Here is a 15,410-nt window from a genome sequence, read left to right as displayed (position 1 = left end):
CCAAAGAAGACATACAGATGGCCAACAGGCACATGAAAAGATGCTCAACATCACTAATTATTAGAGAAATGCAAATAAAAACTACAGTGTGGTACCACCTCACACTGGTCAGAATGGCCAGCCTTAAAAAGTCTACAATAACAAATGCTGGAGAGGGTGTGGAGAAAAGGGAACCCTCCTACACTGTTGGTGGGAATGTAAATTGGTGCAGCCACTATGGAGAATGGTACGGAGTTTCCTCAAAAAACTAAAAATAAAGTTGCCATATGATCCGGCAATCTTAATCCTGGGCATATATCCAGACAAAACTATACTTAAAAAAATACATGCACCGCTATGTACAGAGCAGCATGATTTACAATAGCCAAGACATGGAAACAACCCAAGTGCCCATCAACAGGCGATTTGGTTTAAGAAGATGTGGTATACATGTGCAATGGAATAATACTCAGCCATAAAAAAGAATGAAATATTGGGACTTCCCTGGTGGTCCAGTGGGTAAGACTCCATGCTCCCAATGCAGGGGGCCTGGGTTCAATCCCTGGTTGAGGAACTAGATCCCACATTCATGCCACAGCTAAGAGTTTGCATGCTGCAACTAAGAAGTCCACATGCCACAACTAAGACCTGGTGCAGCCTAAATAAATAAATATTTTTTTAAAAAGAATGAAATATTGCCATTTGCAGCAACATGGATAGAGAATATTATAGAGAATATTAGAGAATATTATACTTAGAGAATATTATACTTAGTGAAGTAAGCCAGAGAAAGAAAGACAAATATTATATATCACTTATATGTGGAATCTGAGAAATAATACAAATGAATCTATATACAAAACAGAAACAGACTTGCAGACATAGTAAACAAACTTACAGTTACCAAAGGAGAACAGGGATGGGGAGGGATAAATTAGGAGTTTGGGATTAACAGATACAAACTATTATACATAAAACTCATAAGCAACAAGGATTTACTGTATAACAGGGAACAATGTTCAATATCCTGTATAACTTATAATGGAAAATAATCTGAAACTATAGATATATAACCAAATCACTTTGCTGTATTCCTGAAATTAACATGATATTGTAAATCAACTATACTTCAATAAAAAATGAAAATTAGAAATAGGTTTCCCTATCAGATGAATTAAAAACAAAAAGTTTGAGAATAGCAAGTGTTGACGAGGTGTAGGGAAAACAGTAAGTCCCCTACCCTCTGTGTATGAGGGCAAATTGACACCACCATTTTGGAGGGGATTCGGCAGTCTCTCTGAACATAAAGAATGCCCGTATACTTTGATGCAGAAACCCACCCATAGAAACCTAGCTAGCAGAAATACTTGCACACCATGCAAAGATGTTCATGGCAGCACTGTGCAGAATAGGTGAAAAGTCTGAACCATCTAAATGTTCATCATAATGAGAACAGCTAAATGAAATGTGACACGTCCCTGCCTGGGAGTTCCATGCAGTCATGAATAAGAATTGGGTCAACCCAGTTGGCGGATAAAGAACATAGTAAACATAGTAAAGTACAAATAGTGAGTTGACAAACAAAGATATCCTACTTTATTATATTTTCATTTGCATGCAGTGTGAGTGTGACTAAAATGCGTATCACATCTCTAGGGGGTTTCTGGAACTCTCACTTTTTATCTTACATGCTTCTATTATTTATGAATCTGTTTTTAGTGAGCATGTATTACTTTCATAATTCTTAAACCAAAAACATAAGTGAATAAGGATTGACCATCTAAAGCCTATAAAGACAAAATGCTTAGTGTTTCATTTCTTGGACCTGAGTTCACTTTCAGCCAGAGCAGTTCTGGGCCACAAGTACAACTCTGTGAAGATCCTTAATCAGGCTCATCTCATGTATGCATGCGGGCATACACACATACCACACGTGCACAACTACCTACACACCTCTACACATGCACACGCACACACACACACACACACACACACACACACAGAGTTGTCCAGCTCCGCATGTGCATGTGGAACGCACGACTTTACAGTACCTGGGGCAGTTCATAGAACATTCTTGTGTATTTATTGGTGCAAGGGAGTAAATAGCCAGGGCTGAGCAGGCAGAAAAGAACGTGATGAGACTGAAAACCCAACACCCACCACCTCCTCCACCATCCCAACCAGATGACACGTCCTGTGGAATCCATGGTGCCCTCCTGATTTCTGGCTTTTCCCTTTTGTCTTCAAGGCGGGTAAACCCAAGAAAATGTGGCCGTGAGGATGGGCACTTATCCACTCAGGTCATGTCGTGAGATGCCCCCGCTTCTTCCCCCTGCAGTGAGGTGAGAGTCCCGCCCAGACCGTGGGGGGCTTACGGGCCCTCGTCCCTGAAGAGCGTGAGGTTGTGCGTCTGGATGTGGCTCAGCAGGACCTGTCCTCGCCGCTCCAGGGTCTGGAGGACCCGCCGTAGGCCCTGCTGCCCGCCTTGGCTTTCCCAGAACACCGGGTCTGTCTGCAGCGACTTGAGCAGCATATTCTGTAGGCACCCTGATGCGAGAACCTTCACAACAGACTCAGGAAACCTGGAGGAAGGTCCCCCGGTCCCATAACAGAAAGGAAGAGCAAAAGCCATCTCAGAGAGTTGCCGTGAAAGGCCAGGCCAGTCGGCCAGAACCTGCACAGCTGGGGGCCCGCAAAGCCAGCCCGCAAAGTCTCCGGGGCCACCTGCTGACTAGTTATCCAGGAACCCTTCCACCCGCTCTGCTGTGACAGCAGGCAGGGGATAGAGCTTTCGATGGGTCCCACCTCCCTGGGCGGGTGAATCCACTCTGCTGGCCCGGGTGAAATGAGGAGGAACCCGAGGAAGGCCCAGCCGCTGCAGGTGTGAGCAGGGAAGGTGTCTCCCAGGCTAGCTCCCTGCCAGGGAAGGGCCAGCCTGCCCACTCCCCAGCAGGGCAGCCCATGTTGTGCAGGGCCTGGAGGCCCTCTGGATACTGGGGAGGGGGCAGCCCATCATGGACTGGAAGGGCCTGCTGGCTGTATCCCCTCAGCTTTCCCAGGACTCCTCACCCCCTTCTGAGGCTCACCCAGCAGCTTTTGTCTGAGGGACTGTGGGCTTCTCTGGAGCCACAGTTCAAGGTCTACAGCAGGGCCATCAAGCCTCAGCCCCTGAACCTCCACCCAACCGCTCTGACCCTCACCCGTCGATGCCCTCCAGCAGCCGGAAATTCAGCTTGTGCTCCGGGTGCTGAAGGTTGCCGGCGTTATCGATGTAGACCAGATGAGAGAGATCACTGCTCCGGACCTCAGGCAAGAAATGGACAGAGACAGAGGAGAGTCAGGGAGCAGCCTAGCCGGTGCCCCTGGACTCTGTCAGGGCTCAGCAGCTTGGGGAGCCCTGAGCTGTCAGTCCCACCACCCAGCCTGCTACTCGCCCAGATGGTCCCCTCGCACTGAGCAGTGAGCTCACTCCATGCCGCTGCCGTGCTTAGGACATCCAGGCACCCTCTCAGTGAACCCTCCCAGCAACCTTGGGAGGTGGCCACTGATATTAGCCTCATTTTACAGAAACAGAGGCACAAAGAAGTAATTTGCATTAAGGTCACACAGCTAATCAGTAGCTGGCTGGTTCAAACCTGGACCCGTAGCCAAAAGCCACAGCACCTTCTGCAAAATTGCAAGGCAGAGGGACTGATTCCTGTTCTGGTGGCCGAAGGGCTGAGGAGCACGGGTGGAAATGGGAAGGAGCAGAGGTAGCCCACCCAGGGGCTGAGGCTGCGGGATGTATCGTACATGTACACCCTCACACACGTATGCTCGCCCACGTGCGCCCTGTGCCCCTGTCCCAGGCGTTCCCCTGAGCATCACTGAGGACACAAGACACCCTCCATCCTCAGGTAGCATTGCCCATCCTCTGTCCCCACAGTTTTAGGGCCTCCGAAAACTCTTCAAAACTGAAATCAGGGCTTCCCTGGTGGCGCAGTGGTCGGGAGTCCACCTGCCGATGCAGGGAACATGGGTTCGTGCCCTGGTCCGGGAAGATCCCACATGCCGCAGAGCGGCTGGGCCCGTGAGCCATGGCCGCTGAGCCTGCACGTCCGGAGCCTGTGCTCCGCAACGGGAGAGGCCACAGCAGTGAGAGGCCCGCGTACCGCAAAAACAAAAAACAAACACTGAAATCAGCAGCAGGGAATTCTTTAGCACCTTAAAACTCTGGTATGGTGGGAACAGGAGGCCATCTCTTCTGGCTCCCACCTCCATGCACACACTCCGTTCTTACACATTTGCCAAGATTCCCTGGTAGTTTCCCATAATTCTCTTCAGCAACCTGGGCTTAAATTATGAACTTTTGTCTTCAGGACCTCAGCTTCCCCTCTCTCTGCTTCTTCTACCTCTCACCCCCCTGCACACACCAGGGATCATCTATTTCTCGAAACTCAATGACTCCTCCCTCCAAAAACTGATATCGGGAAGGATGTGTGAGACAGCTGCCCACCAGGGGGAAAGGATGGATATAAAAGCCCTCCCTCTCCCAGGAATATTTGCCTTTTACTGGGGAAGGAGAGAGGTGGCTATGGGGCAGGGGAGGGAGAGTTCCCACCACCCAGCAGCACCATGAGGCAGCCCTGGCCTGCGGGCTGGTGGGGCTGCCTGACGCTCGGCCCAGGGCAGCATCTGACGGCTACCGTCCAAAGCAGCTGGCCAAGGTGAGGCGGTGAGGACACCAGCCTCACTGGGGGAAGACAGAGCAGCCCCTCCCTAGGGTGGCACTTTGCTCCTCGTGCAGGAGAAGCGGCTGTTCTGCCCCACCAGCCTCTCATCGATGGCCACGGCACACGGCTTCCCACCCTGGGCTGTAGTTTTCACAGGAGGCAGCACAGTGTTCCTCCAACAGCCCCAGCCTGTGAGCCATCAGGGGCCAGGAGAGCGCCCTGTCACTGCCACCAACCAGACATGCAGCTTGGGAAACCCCCTTCCCCGCTCCAGGCCCCAATTTCCATATTTACTGGCACATTGAGGACACCCTACTAGACACACAGTTATTACACTCTGCTTCCTGGAGCCTTAGGGCGTCCCCGGAGTCTTCAGGGCTCAGAGGAGTTAGTGACAACAGCTCCAGCCCACACCCCATACCTACCTAAACCACATCCTCAAAGTTCCACCTGTGTCAGTTCTATATATTAAGGCTTCCTGAAAACATTTAAAGGGTTCTGCTGCTGAAAAGAACAGGATTGGGACACCCCAAGGTCACGTGATCTCTGACACTTGCGAACAGCATCTGCTGATGGAGACAGGAAGACCTGAGTCTGGGGCGACCTGGGGACATACCAAGATGTGGACCAGCCGCAGCTCCCCCGGGTTCCGGCATTTCTCTCGGAGCCTCTCTTCCACACAGGGGTCCGAGGGCTCGGGCTCGAAGCCGCAGCAATAGCGATCCAGGCGGTCATGGACCTGCGGGGACACTGTCCTCTGAGGGCCCAGCACTAGGGCCGCCGGAGCCCTGGGGCCACACACTGGGGGCCATCCTCAGGGATCTTGGCGCTGGTCAGCTCTGCTGCTGGCCTCCGGCTGTGACGGGGCTTCTGCTTGCTCCTCAGCCAGCCTGCCCTGCACCAGGACTGCTTGCTCACACTGCGTGGATTTCCACCCAACATTCACTGCTTAATCTCTGCCACTGGCCCTGAGCTCCAGCCTGGGGCTGACTGTCTTGTCTGCCTGGGGAGACCCACACATGACCACTTTCTCTTTAATCAGCAAATGCTACATCAGGGATTCCTCCCTTTACAGAGATAAAAATCTTTTAATGACCATCCAGGCAGCTCCTGCCTTAGGACAGTGCTTTCACCCTGCAGGAGGCCTGAATCAAAGTCAGGAAGGAGAGCATTCCTGTTCCTGGCTCCTGTTACACTGGATGCCTAAAATGGGAGCAATGACGCTCCCTCAGGGATGATCACGATGTGCTTTAATAAGAAATATGGTCTCTTCCCTGGTTCCTGGCACAGCGCTCCTAAAACCCCTGCAATTTGCTCAGTGATATGAGTGTCTTTTGTTATTCATAATAAACCCTCTGACCATATCAGGGTTTAATAAGGTGACTCAGCGGGGCCCTTAGATCACTTCAGGCTGATTGCCAGATAGACAAGTAGAGAGCAGAACTTTCAACCCTACCCTCCAACTTCTGGGAAGAGTAGGAGAGCTGGAAACTGGGTTATAAAAAGTCTTCAACAGTGAGATTTGGGGAGCTTCCAGGTTGGAGAACACACCCACATGCCAGGAGGGTGATGCACCCCGACTCCATGAGGACATACAGGGTTGTATACTTGGGACCCTTCCAGACCTCTCACCCCATGTACCTCTTCAACTGACTGCTCACTTACATCCTTTGTAATAGACCAGTACACAAAAGTAAAGCGTTTTCCTGAGTTCTATGAGCCATTCTAGCAAATAATTAAACATGAGGAGGGGGTCATGAGAACCCCCAACTTATAGCCAGTTGGTCAGAAGTCCGGGTGGCCCAGGATTTGTGACTGGTATCTGAATCAGCAGTCTTGTGGGAATGAGCCCTTCACTTGTGGGATCTGACACTGAGTCCAGGTGGATACTGTCAGAATCAACTTGTACACCCAGCTGGAGTTGGAGAATTGGTGGGGTCAGAAGACATCACTCAGATGACCGGCACCACTGCTGCATCTCTATCTCACCCACTCCTCACTGCAGCCTTGCAATAGAAACATTATTGTCCGCGTTTACACAGGGGGACACTGACCCCAGACTTGCCCAAGGTCCTACATGTGAAAGCAGTACAGCTGGGATTTGAACTGAGGTCTGCCTGGCTTGAGCCCAGTGCTCTCTGTTATCCTGCCCTGCTTCCCTGAAGGTCAGGAAGGGTGAGCCAGTTAGAGGTCAAGTGAGGTCCCCATCATTACACTAGTTAAGGCTGGAGAAGAGCTTTCAGAACTGTGAAGGAGGCTGTTCTGCCAACCCAAGCCGCAGATCTGATCCAGCTTTAGCCAGCACCACCATCGTGCCTCCCTCTGCCACATGCAGCCAACCCCCTCCACAAATGGCAGAGGGGACGGGGGCGGGGTTGGGGGGACGACACAACCTATAAGCCCCAGGATGCGGCGCTCATCAAAGCCGGGCCAGCCCCCTCGCAGTCCACTCGGGCCCAGCTCAGCGCTGGCCGGAAAAGGTCTCCCTCCATTTCCATCTCCCTTTGTAGGAAACTCTCACATGTTCTGAAGAAATACAAAATTGATTTCCTTCTACACAAGCCAGAAAATAACTATAGTTCTATTCACCAATCAACCTCACAAAACCGGAGTCCAGAAACGAGACAGTGTTAAACAGTCCCAGCTACTGTCCCAAACCTGGAGGACAGGCCCAGCTTGGCCGGGGGCAAACGGCCAGAGCCCTGTCCAGGCAGCGAGCCCACGAACGAGCCCCCGGCGCAGACAGTCACTGCTTTGGTCTCCCAGACTTTGGAGAACAACAATTACAAGTAACAGAAAAGCCTGGCTCAAAATGGCTTTAACTGTAGGGGAAATTAAGATCATCTACCACAGGAAGTCTCGTGGTGGGGCAGCGGGGGGATTTAGCAGCTCCTACTGTCACGGTAAGGACTCGGGTTTCTTTCTGCTTCTCACTGTACCCGCACAATGTTAAGGACATCCCTTTGTTGTCTCAGGAAGCCTGCAGGTGGCTGTTGTGGGTATGTTTTTCCTTGTTATGTCTAGAGAGAAGGAGATAGAGACACAGGAAGGGAGGGAGGGAGGGGCGGGAAGGCGAGGAGAGAAAAGGAAGCTATCCCCCAACAGTCACGGAATAGAAGTCCTTCCTTTCAGCCTGACTGGACCATATTTGGACACAGGATCATCCCTGGTCCAGTGGCAGCCAGGGATGCACAGACCTCTGAGCCCAGGCATGGGGGGAAGGTGAATCACACCAGGGCTCTGTGCAGAAGGAACGAGAGCAATCAGCTGGGAGCCCCAGTATCCTTGCTCAGGCTCATAACACAAGTGTTGACCGGGACAGGGCTGAGGACGGAGCCCTGTGGCCTATGCCCCAGAGACCTCTATTTGCCCTAACTATTTTTGAATCCACCTGAGGCTAGTATCACGCCCCCATATTTCTCCATATGGTCCTAGAACTTAGCGGGTGAGGGTGGTCCTCCTCCATGCATTCACACACATGCCTTCCTCAGCAGGAGCCTTACGAGGCTGCCCACACAGAGGTTTAGAACAGAGGTCGGCAAGCTTTTTCTATAAAGGGCCAGACAGTAAATACTTTAGGCTTTGGAGGCCATACGGTCTCTGTCACGACTACCCACCTCTGCCTCTGTAGAGCATATTGTACGTATTCTACCTAATATGCAAACAAATGGTCATAGCTATGTTCCAAAAAACCTTTATTTACATACACTGACATTTTAATTTCATATAATTTTTATATGTCACAAAATATTCTTCTTTTGAGCTTTTCAACCACTTAAAAATGCTAAACCCATTCTTAGCTCATGGGCCATACAGAAACGCAGAGAGGGGAATTTGGACTACAATCTGGGCCATGCCTGTGACCCTGGTTTGGAGCCCAGTAGATCTGGGGGTGAATCATGGCTCCACTGTGTCCTAACTCCATGACCTAAGGAAGTTAGCTAACCCCACTACGCCTCAGTTTTCTCATCCACAAAGTGGAGCAGTGATGCTCCCTCAGGACCTCACTGAGGACCACACAAGGTGATGATGTAAACAAAGCAAGGGTGGTTGTCCTGGAGGGCCCTGGAAGGGACAGGCCCGAAGGCCTGGAGGAATCTCAGGGTTCCTCCCTCCAGAAGCCCCGGCCCCACCCCACCTATAGGCCTGAGAACCAGAGTCTGAAATAAAGCAACGCCATGACAATCTAGCCACTCTCTTCTACGTGCAGGCCTGGTTTCTGGAGTGCAGACAAATCTGTGAGATGGACACCACCTACCAAGTCCTCTTTGGCTGGGAGAATAAATGCCAGGACAGTTCTAGCAAGACTGAAATACGGTAACTGCTCTGGATTTCACGTGATGCCTGATGCACAGCCAGCCAAACCCCCTTTCTCCTGCCAAACGCTCCCTGACCCTGTGCAGATTTCAACTCGCTGCAGCGTTGCAAGTTGAAATGCTGGAAGCTACGAGGAATAACAGCCCACGTGATACAGGCGGCGCTGGCGTCCCCAAATCTACACCCATTTGAATGCTGAACAGGAAGGGGCTGGCCAGGTGCAGTTGCCAGTGTGATTAATCTGCCACGCTGTCTGGGAACTTTTTTCCACTTAAGAGAAATTCAGTTTAAACTGCAGTAGCCAAGCAGGACCAAGCTTAAGCTTCATTCCCAAATCGCTTCAGGATTTGATTTTTTTTTCCCCCTTTTTGAAAAAATGAGGAGTTACCAAGAAAAAATGATAATCCTTTGCAGTTTTGGTTTTCTGATGAACCTAGCAGAGTTGGATGATCGTGAAGTTTTTGTTTAATTCTAGTTAAACAGTTGTGAAGCCCTTACTCTGTGCTGGGTACCGCTCTGAGTGCTTTACCCATCACCACTCATTTAACCCCTCCCAGCAGCCAGGAGCCAGATACGGTTATTATCCCCATTTCAAAGATGAGGGAACTGAGTCACAGAGGCTAGTAACGTGCCTAGGGTCCCACAGAGCGAAAGTGGTGGCACCTAGGGACTTCCCTGGCGGTCCAGTGGTTAAGACTCCACGCTTCCAACGCAGAGGGCGCGGGATTGATCCCTGGTCAGGCAACTAAGATCCCACACGCCACGCTAAGACCCCACATGCCTGCGTGGACAAAAAAAAGAAAGAAAGCGGTGGCGCCTAGACTCAGACCCAGGCAAGTCTGGCTCTACCACTGAGTCAGACTGGGTGGCAGGTACACGTTTTTTGGCACCAGAGAGTACAAGCTCCCCAATGCAAAAGAGAAGATATGGTTCAGCCTGATCCCCAGCACTTGTTCTGCACAACGAGACTCAGCTGAGGTTTTCTGAGTGAAAGGCTGAATGAATGAAGCGCATAGCTGGCTGACAGCAGGAAGGATCGGGGGGTGCTTCACGTGAGGACTACCACTGAAAGCCTGCCTGTCAGGTGAGCCCCACATCCCTGCCCAGGATACCAACACCAGAAGGCTTCGGGGGGAGGCCTGGCTCTGGGGTCCCCAAACAGGACACCTGGTGGGACAAGACACTGCAGTCTGCCAAGAGGGACACCAGGCCCAGCTGTGGGGAGGGGAGGTCTGGGAGGAGCCCAGCACAGGGCACGAGGGGTGGCCCGAGTCCTCTAACCCGTCCACCAGGCTCCTGGGCCAAGACGCGTTCCTCAGCCAGTGCCTGATCTGAGTCTGGTGGATTCCAGAAGAACTGCCTGCTGTCCCTGGTGGCCCTGCCCCCTATGCAGGACCTTCCCCTCACCTGGGGACAGTCACAGGCCCAGGTTCTTCTGGATGGGAAGGGTGGCTCTTGGCCGGGCCAGCTCACTGCCAGATTGCCCCAGAGTGGCAGCATCTCTGTCCAAGGAGGGCAGCAGGCTGGTCTGTTAAAGAATTCGTGAGGCTTTGGGGAGGTCGGGGCGGGGGAGGTGTGGGTTACTCTGTACTGACTCTTACTCTCCTCTGATGACTCCCTCTGCAGTGCTCCCCTGGTGTCCTGACAGAGGGCAACCTTCCCGGAGGCCCAGAGGAGGAACATCTGGATGCCTCATCTGCCCCAAGCCTGAGGCCAGAGGTCTCAGCACCGGCTCTGGATGTGGGTGAATAGACTGGCTGGTGGGCTTTGAGGAGATGGTCTGAGAAGAACTAGACCTTAGCCGAAAAGACATCTGTAGATCACCCTACATTTTAAACATCAACACAAAACCCAGCAGCCGTGAAAAGATGAATCCACCACAGCAAAATAGGTTCCAATCAAGAAAGCTGGGATGAGTCACCATGGGAACACCTTTCACAAAACGTCCCCACATCAGTACACTAGAGGGGGGAGTACTGTGAGCTCCTCCACGGATACTCAAAAGGCATTTGATATAATTTTTACATCCATTCCTGACAAGAAAAACTCTAATAAAACAAGAATAGCAAATAGTTCTTCAGTCAAAAGCCAGCATGATGTTTAATGGCAAAACACTAGAAATTGTCCCAAAAAGAAACAAGTCAAGTCCACCATCCCATTACTATTTACCATTAATCTAGAGGTACCACAACTGTTGTGAGGTAAGAAGAAAGAAAGAAGAGGCAATGAGGAGACAAAGTGCATTCATTACAGAAGAAATGATCGTATACTTGGCATAAACCAAGCAACTGTTAGAAGCAGTACGAAGTAAGCAAGAGGCCAGTAACCAAACTATGACACAAAAACAATATCCTTCACACAGACCAAGAGCTACGGGCCAGAACATATTGAGATAGGCTGGGACCTGGGACCCTTTACCAGAGTGCTTGCAATACAAAGAAACTATAAGGGACTAAAAATAACTGCACACAGGCTCAGTGGGGCAAATTATGAACAATAAGATACAAAAAGGTCACAAACCAACTGTCACTTCTGAGGTGCTGGGAGCAAAAGGAGGGCCCCACGCGCATGATCCCTGCACACAGCACCACCAAGGGGGTGTGCAGACCACCTAAGCTACGCCTCCTGTCCAACCCACCCATCCGCCCCCAGCCTCACCCCATTTAAGGGACCAGCTCGCCCTCGCCTTGGGAAGTGAGCAAGGGCACCTGTTTCTTGTTTTCGCTCCCGTGTGCTGCAGCACGAGCTCCAGTAAAGCCTTGCCTGAATTTCTCATCTGACTTCTTATCAATTTCTATTAATTTAGGTCTCCTGCCGATTTTTGGATTGGGTTGTTTGTTTTTTTGATATTGAGCTGCATGAGCTGCTTGTATATTTTGGAGATTAATCCTTTGTCAGTTGTTTCGTTTGCAAATATTTTCTCCCATTCTGAAGGTTGTCTTTTCGTTGTATATGTATAGCTGGTTCACTTTATTATAAAGCAGAAACTAACACACCATTGTAAAGCAATTATACTCCAATAAAGATGTTAAAAAAACTTCTATTGATTAAAGAGTCCAAGAACCCAGGTCAGTAACAATATAATGGAAGGAAAGAGGTCATTTTCAGTGGTACAAGAAGATGAAATAACAGTATCATCCCAACATGGAAGTGAAGATCTAGCTCAAGAAAACATCAAGATGCTTCTGAGGAACAGGAATAAATGGAAAGACATAGCCTGTCCTTGGCTAGAATGACCCTGTATTTTAGGATGTAAATGCTCTCTCTGTTAGTCCATGCAAATTTAATTTGATTCCAGTGAAGTCCCAAAAGGACTTGGGAAGGCAAAGGAAGTAACAAGCTGACTCTAAATTTCACAGAAGAATAGTATGCAAGAATATCAGAAAAATCTTAAAAAAGAGCAATGAGAAAGACCGAGCACTCCCAGTTATTAACTTAAAATATAAAGCATGATAATTAAAACAGTGTGATTCTGACACATAAATAGACCCTTTAGTGGAACAGAAGAGTCCAGAAATAGACTTTTTAGTACATATGGAAATTGGCTATATGATAAAGACAGCATTTCAAATTGGGGGAAAGAATGATTTTTCAACAAATGGTGCTGGGACATTTGGGTTGCCATCTGAAAAAAAAAAATCATTGTTTTGCACCTGATCTCTTATTCCAAAATAACTTCCAGATGGATCAAAAATATATGTAAACACATGGGAGAATTTTTCAAATAACCCTGAAATGAGGATGGCCCTTTAAAACATAGTACACAAACCTAGAAATCATAAAAGAAAAACCTGATAATGTTAACAACATTAAAAAATTTTTTGAATTTCTGCACAGCAGAAAGACTAGAAACAAAGTTTAATTGACAATGGAACCTGAGAGAAATATTACAATGCAATGAAAACAAAAGCCTAATTTCCTTAATCTATACAAAGCTCTTAAAGTCATTAAGAAAAAGATCAACAATCCAACAGAAAATGGGGCAAAGGATATGAACGATTAAAAAAAAATCTAAAAAGAGGCAGGATGAGGGTGAGGCAGAAGAAAGTGCTTCTCGCTGCCAGGGACATGCACAGCAGACAGGCACTCCTAAAATGTTTGCACCTGGGGCCCCTCCCTTGCCTCACGAACTCACTTTCTATTGCTGCATAACAAATGACCATGAGCTTAGTCACTTAAAAATGACTCATTAACTCGGTTTCCGTGGGTCGGAATTCTGTCCCGTTTCTGCCGGTTTCTCTGCCCAGGGTCTCAGGCTGAACCCAAGGCGGGGCTGCATCTCTTTTGTAACTCAGGCTCCTCTCCTGGGCTCAGTCAGGTTGTTGGCAGAAACCATTCCTCGTGGTTTTAAGACTATGTTCCCCGAGATCTCAGGGTCCTTCCAGAGGCCGCCCCTCCCCATAGGCAGTTCATAGCGCGGCTGTTTACTTTCTTCCTCGAGGCCCTCAGGAAAATCTCTCTGATGCTTCATCTTTGAAAGACTCTCCTGATTGGCTCAGGCCCACCCAGGAGAATCTCCCTTTTGATTAACTGAAAGTTAACTGATTGGTAACCTCAACAATATCGCAATAACTTTGTATGGTGACAGATGGAAACTAGACTTATCGTGGTGATCATTTTGTAATGTACAGAAATATGAAATCACTATGTTGTACACCTGGAACTAACATAGTGTTGTAGGTCAATTACACTTCAATTAAAAAAGAAACACCCAAAGTTAACTGATTGATAACCTAATCACTGAAATGATATTCCATCTATTCGCAGGTCTCATTCCTACTCAAGGACAGGAGTTAACGCTAAGGGGGGTGGTTATCTTGGAGACCATCTTAGAATTCTGCCCATCACACCTCACCCTAATCGAGGTCCTGCTTTTAAATATATGTAAAGATGCTTGATGTCACCCTTTAAACACCCTTGTCCGGGCGGGCTGTTTCGCCCCTCCACCGTTGGCTGCACCACCTGTGCAGGAGGGAGGAGTGCAGCACCCATCTCTTGGGTCTGTTGTAGGACTTGAAGGAGCTCATGTGTGGGCACTCCATAAACGGTAGCTACTATTATATTTCACGTCACCGGCTGGAAGCCTGAGAGGTCGGCAGTGGTCACAGATCTGGGATCCTCTCTAACTGCCACAACACCTGATGTTCCAGGGAGCCCAAGCCAGAGGAGATGCCATGAACCATAGACTTGAACACAAAATAAGGAACACACACAGGATCACAAATGACTGAACCCAGCTCCCCGGGAAGGAAATGGGCCAACCTTAACCCAGAAGAGACCTAGAAGAAATGACTTTTCCAGAGTCAGTTAAGTCAGCAAAGAGGGCAAGGGTATGCCCTCTACGACCAAGCCGCACTAGATTCGATCCCAGCTCCAACACTTAAGGCCTCATGACTGTGGGCAAGTTCCTTAGCCCTTCTAAGACTGTTTCCTCACCTGTGGAAAGGAGCTAAAAATACTGTGCCCCCCTAGGGCTGTTATGCATCAACACATGCTAAGTGCTGGCATGGGACCTGATGTGGAGGCCGTCAGGCAGCATTTTATGCTGTCATCTGTGCTGGATGCATAAGTTAATTACGTGCCAGAGGCAAGGGCTGGACAAATGACTGTCACATTGTTTTCTGCCTCTAAGAGTCTCTACCAGACCCGAAAAGAAATGGAGAAGGCCTTGGGATTCTTCTCAGTCTAGAGGAAGGAGTGACATTTGAGGAAACAGAACACAGCAGCACCTAGATAGGAAGTCATACAGAGACCCTGGATCCATTCATTGACTTGTTCATCCATTCATCCACTCGTTCACTCATTCAACAAGTGCTTATCTAGGACCAAACCAAGAGCTTGGCCCTGTGCTAGGTGCTGGGGATGTGGTAGTGAACAAAACACAGAGACAGAAATGAACAAATAAATAAAATAAAACTTACATACTGTGCTGGGAGTCAGAAAGGAAATAGATAGGATAGCACAAAGGAGAAAGAGGATAACAACGGGGAAGTAGAGTCAGGAGACCTGAGGCCCCAGGGAGGAGGAGTCGGAGGCATGTCAGGCTCTTGCACCTGAAGAAACTGACCGAGGCCACGTGCCAAGAGGCGGGGCTAGAGACAGCAGACAGGGATGGATCACGTGGGTCCTTGCAGAACCTGATACCGAGGGCATTGAGATGCTTTGCCTTATGGTAACGAGGAAGTAACACAATCTGATTTACAATCGTAAAAGAGGTATGTTCTCTACCTGACCAGTTGTCTGTGAACTTCAGAGGTCTCCCTCCAACTTCCAGCTGCTGTAAGCTTTGCCCAGGGGCTTTCTCCAAATGCCAGGGAATTAACACCTCCAGGAACAGCCCTCAACCAAAGACCAAGGGGAGATTTCGCTATAAATACCTCGCATCCCTCACCTCTTCGTGGG

At 49.3% G+C, this 15,410-nt stretch overlaps 1 protein-coding gene across 1 annotated transcript in view; it reads right to left on the bottom strand.

Moving 5' to 3' along the window:
• Positions 1-2,045: 2,045 nt before the first annotated feature.
• The window catches only part of GASK1A (golgi associated kinase 1A), a 50,094-nt gene continuing 36,729 nt past the window's right edge, over positions 2,046-15,410 (bottom strand). Inside the window, exons 3-5 of the mRNA XM_060162277.1 lie at positions 5,308-5,430; positions 3,180-3,283; positions 2,046-2,561 (exon numbers count right to left, since the gene is read on the bottom strand). Of these exons, the coding sequence (XP_060018260.1) occupies positions 2,351-2,561; positions 3,180-3,283; positions 5,308-5,430 (438 nt within the window). The 3' untranslated portion in view covers positions 2,046-2,350. The remainder of the gene's footprint in view (positions 2,562-3,179; positions 3,284-5,307; positions 5,431-15,410) is intronic.

This window comes from Lagenorhynchus albirostris, chromosome 10, assembly GCF_949774975.1.
Source record: "Lagenorhynchus albirostris chromosome 10, mLagAlb1.1, whole genome shotgun sequence".
In the NCBI taxonomy this organism is placed as follows: Eukaryota; Metazoa; Chordata; class Mammalia; order Artiodactyla; family Delphinidae; genus Lagenorhynchus; species Lagenorhynchus albirostris.
The sequence above is the reverse complement of the archived record's forward strand: the minus strand, read 5'-3'. Positions and strand labels throughout refer to the sequence as shown.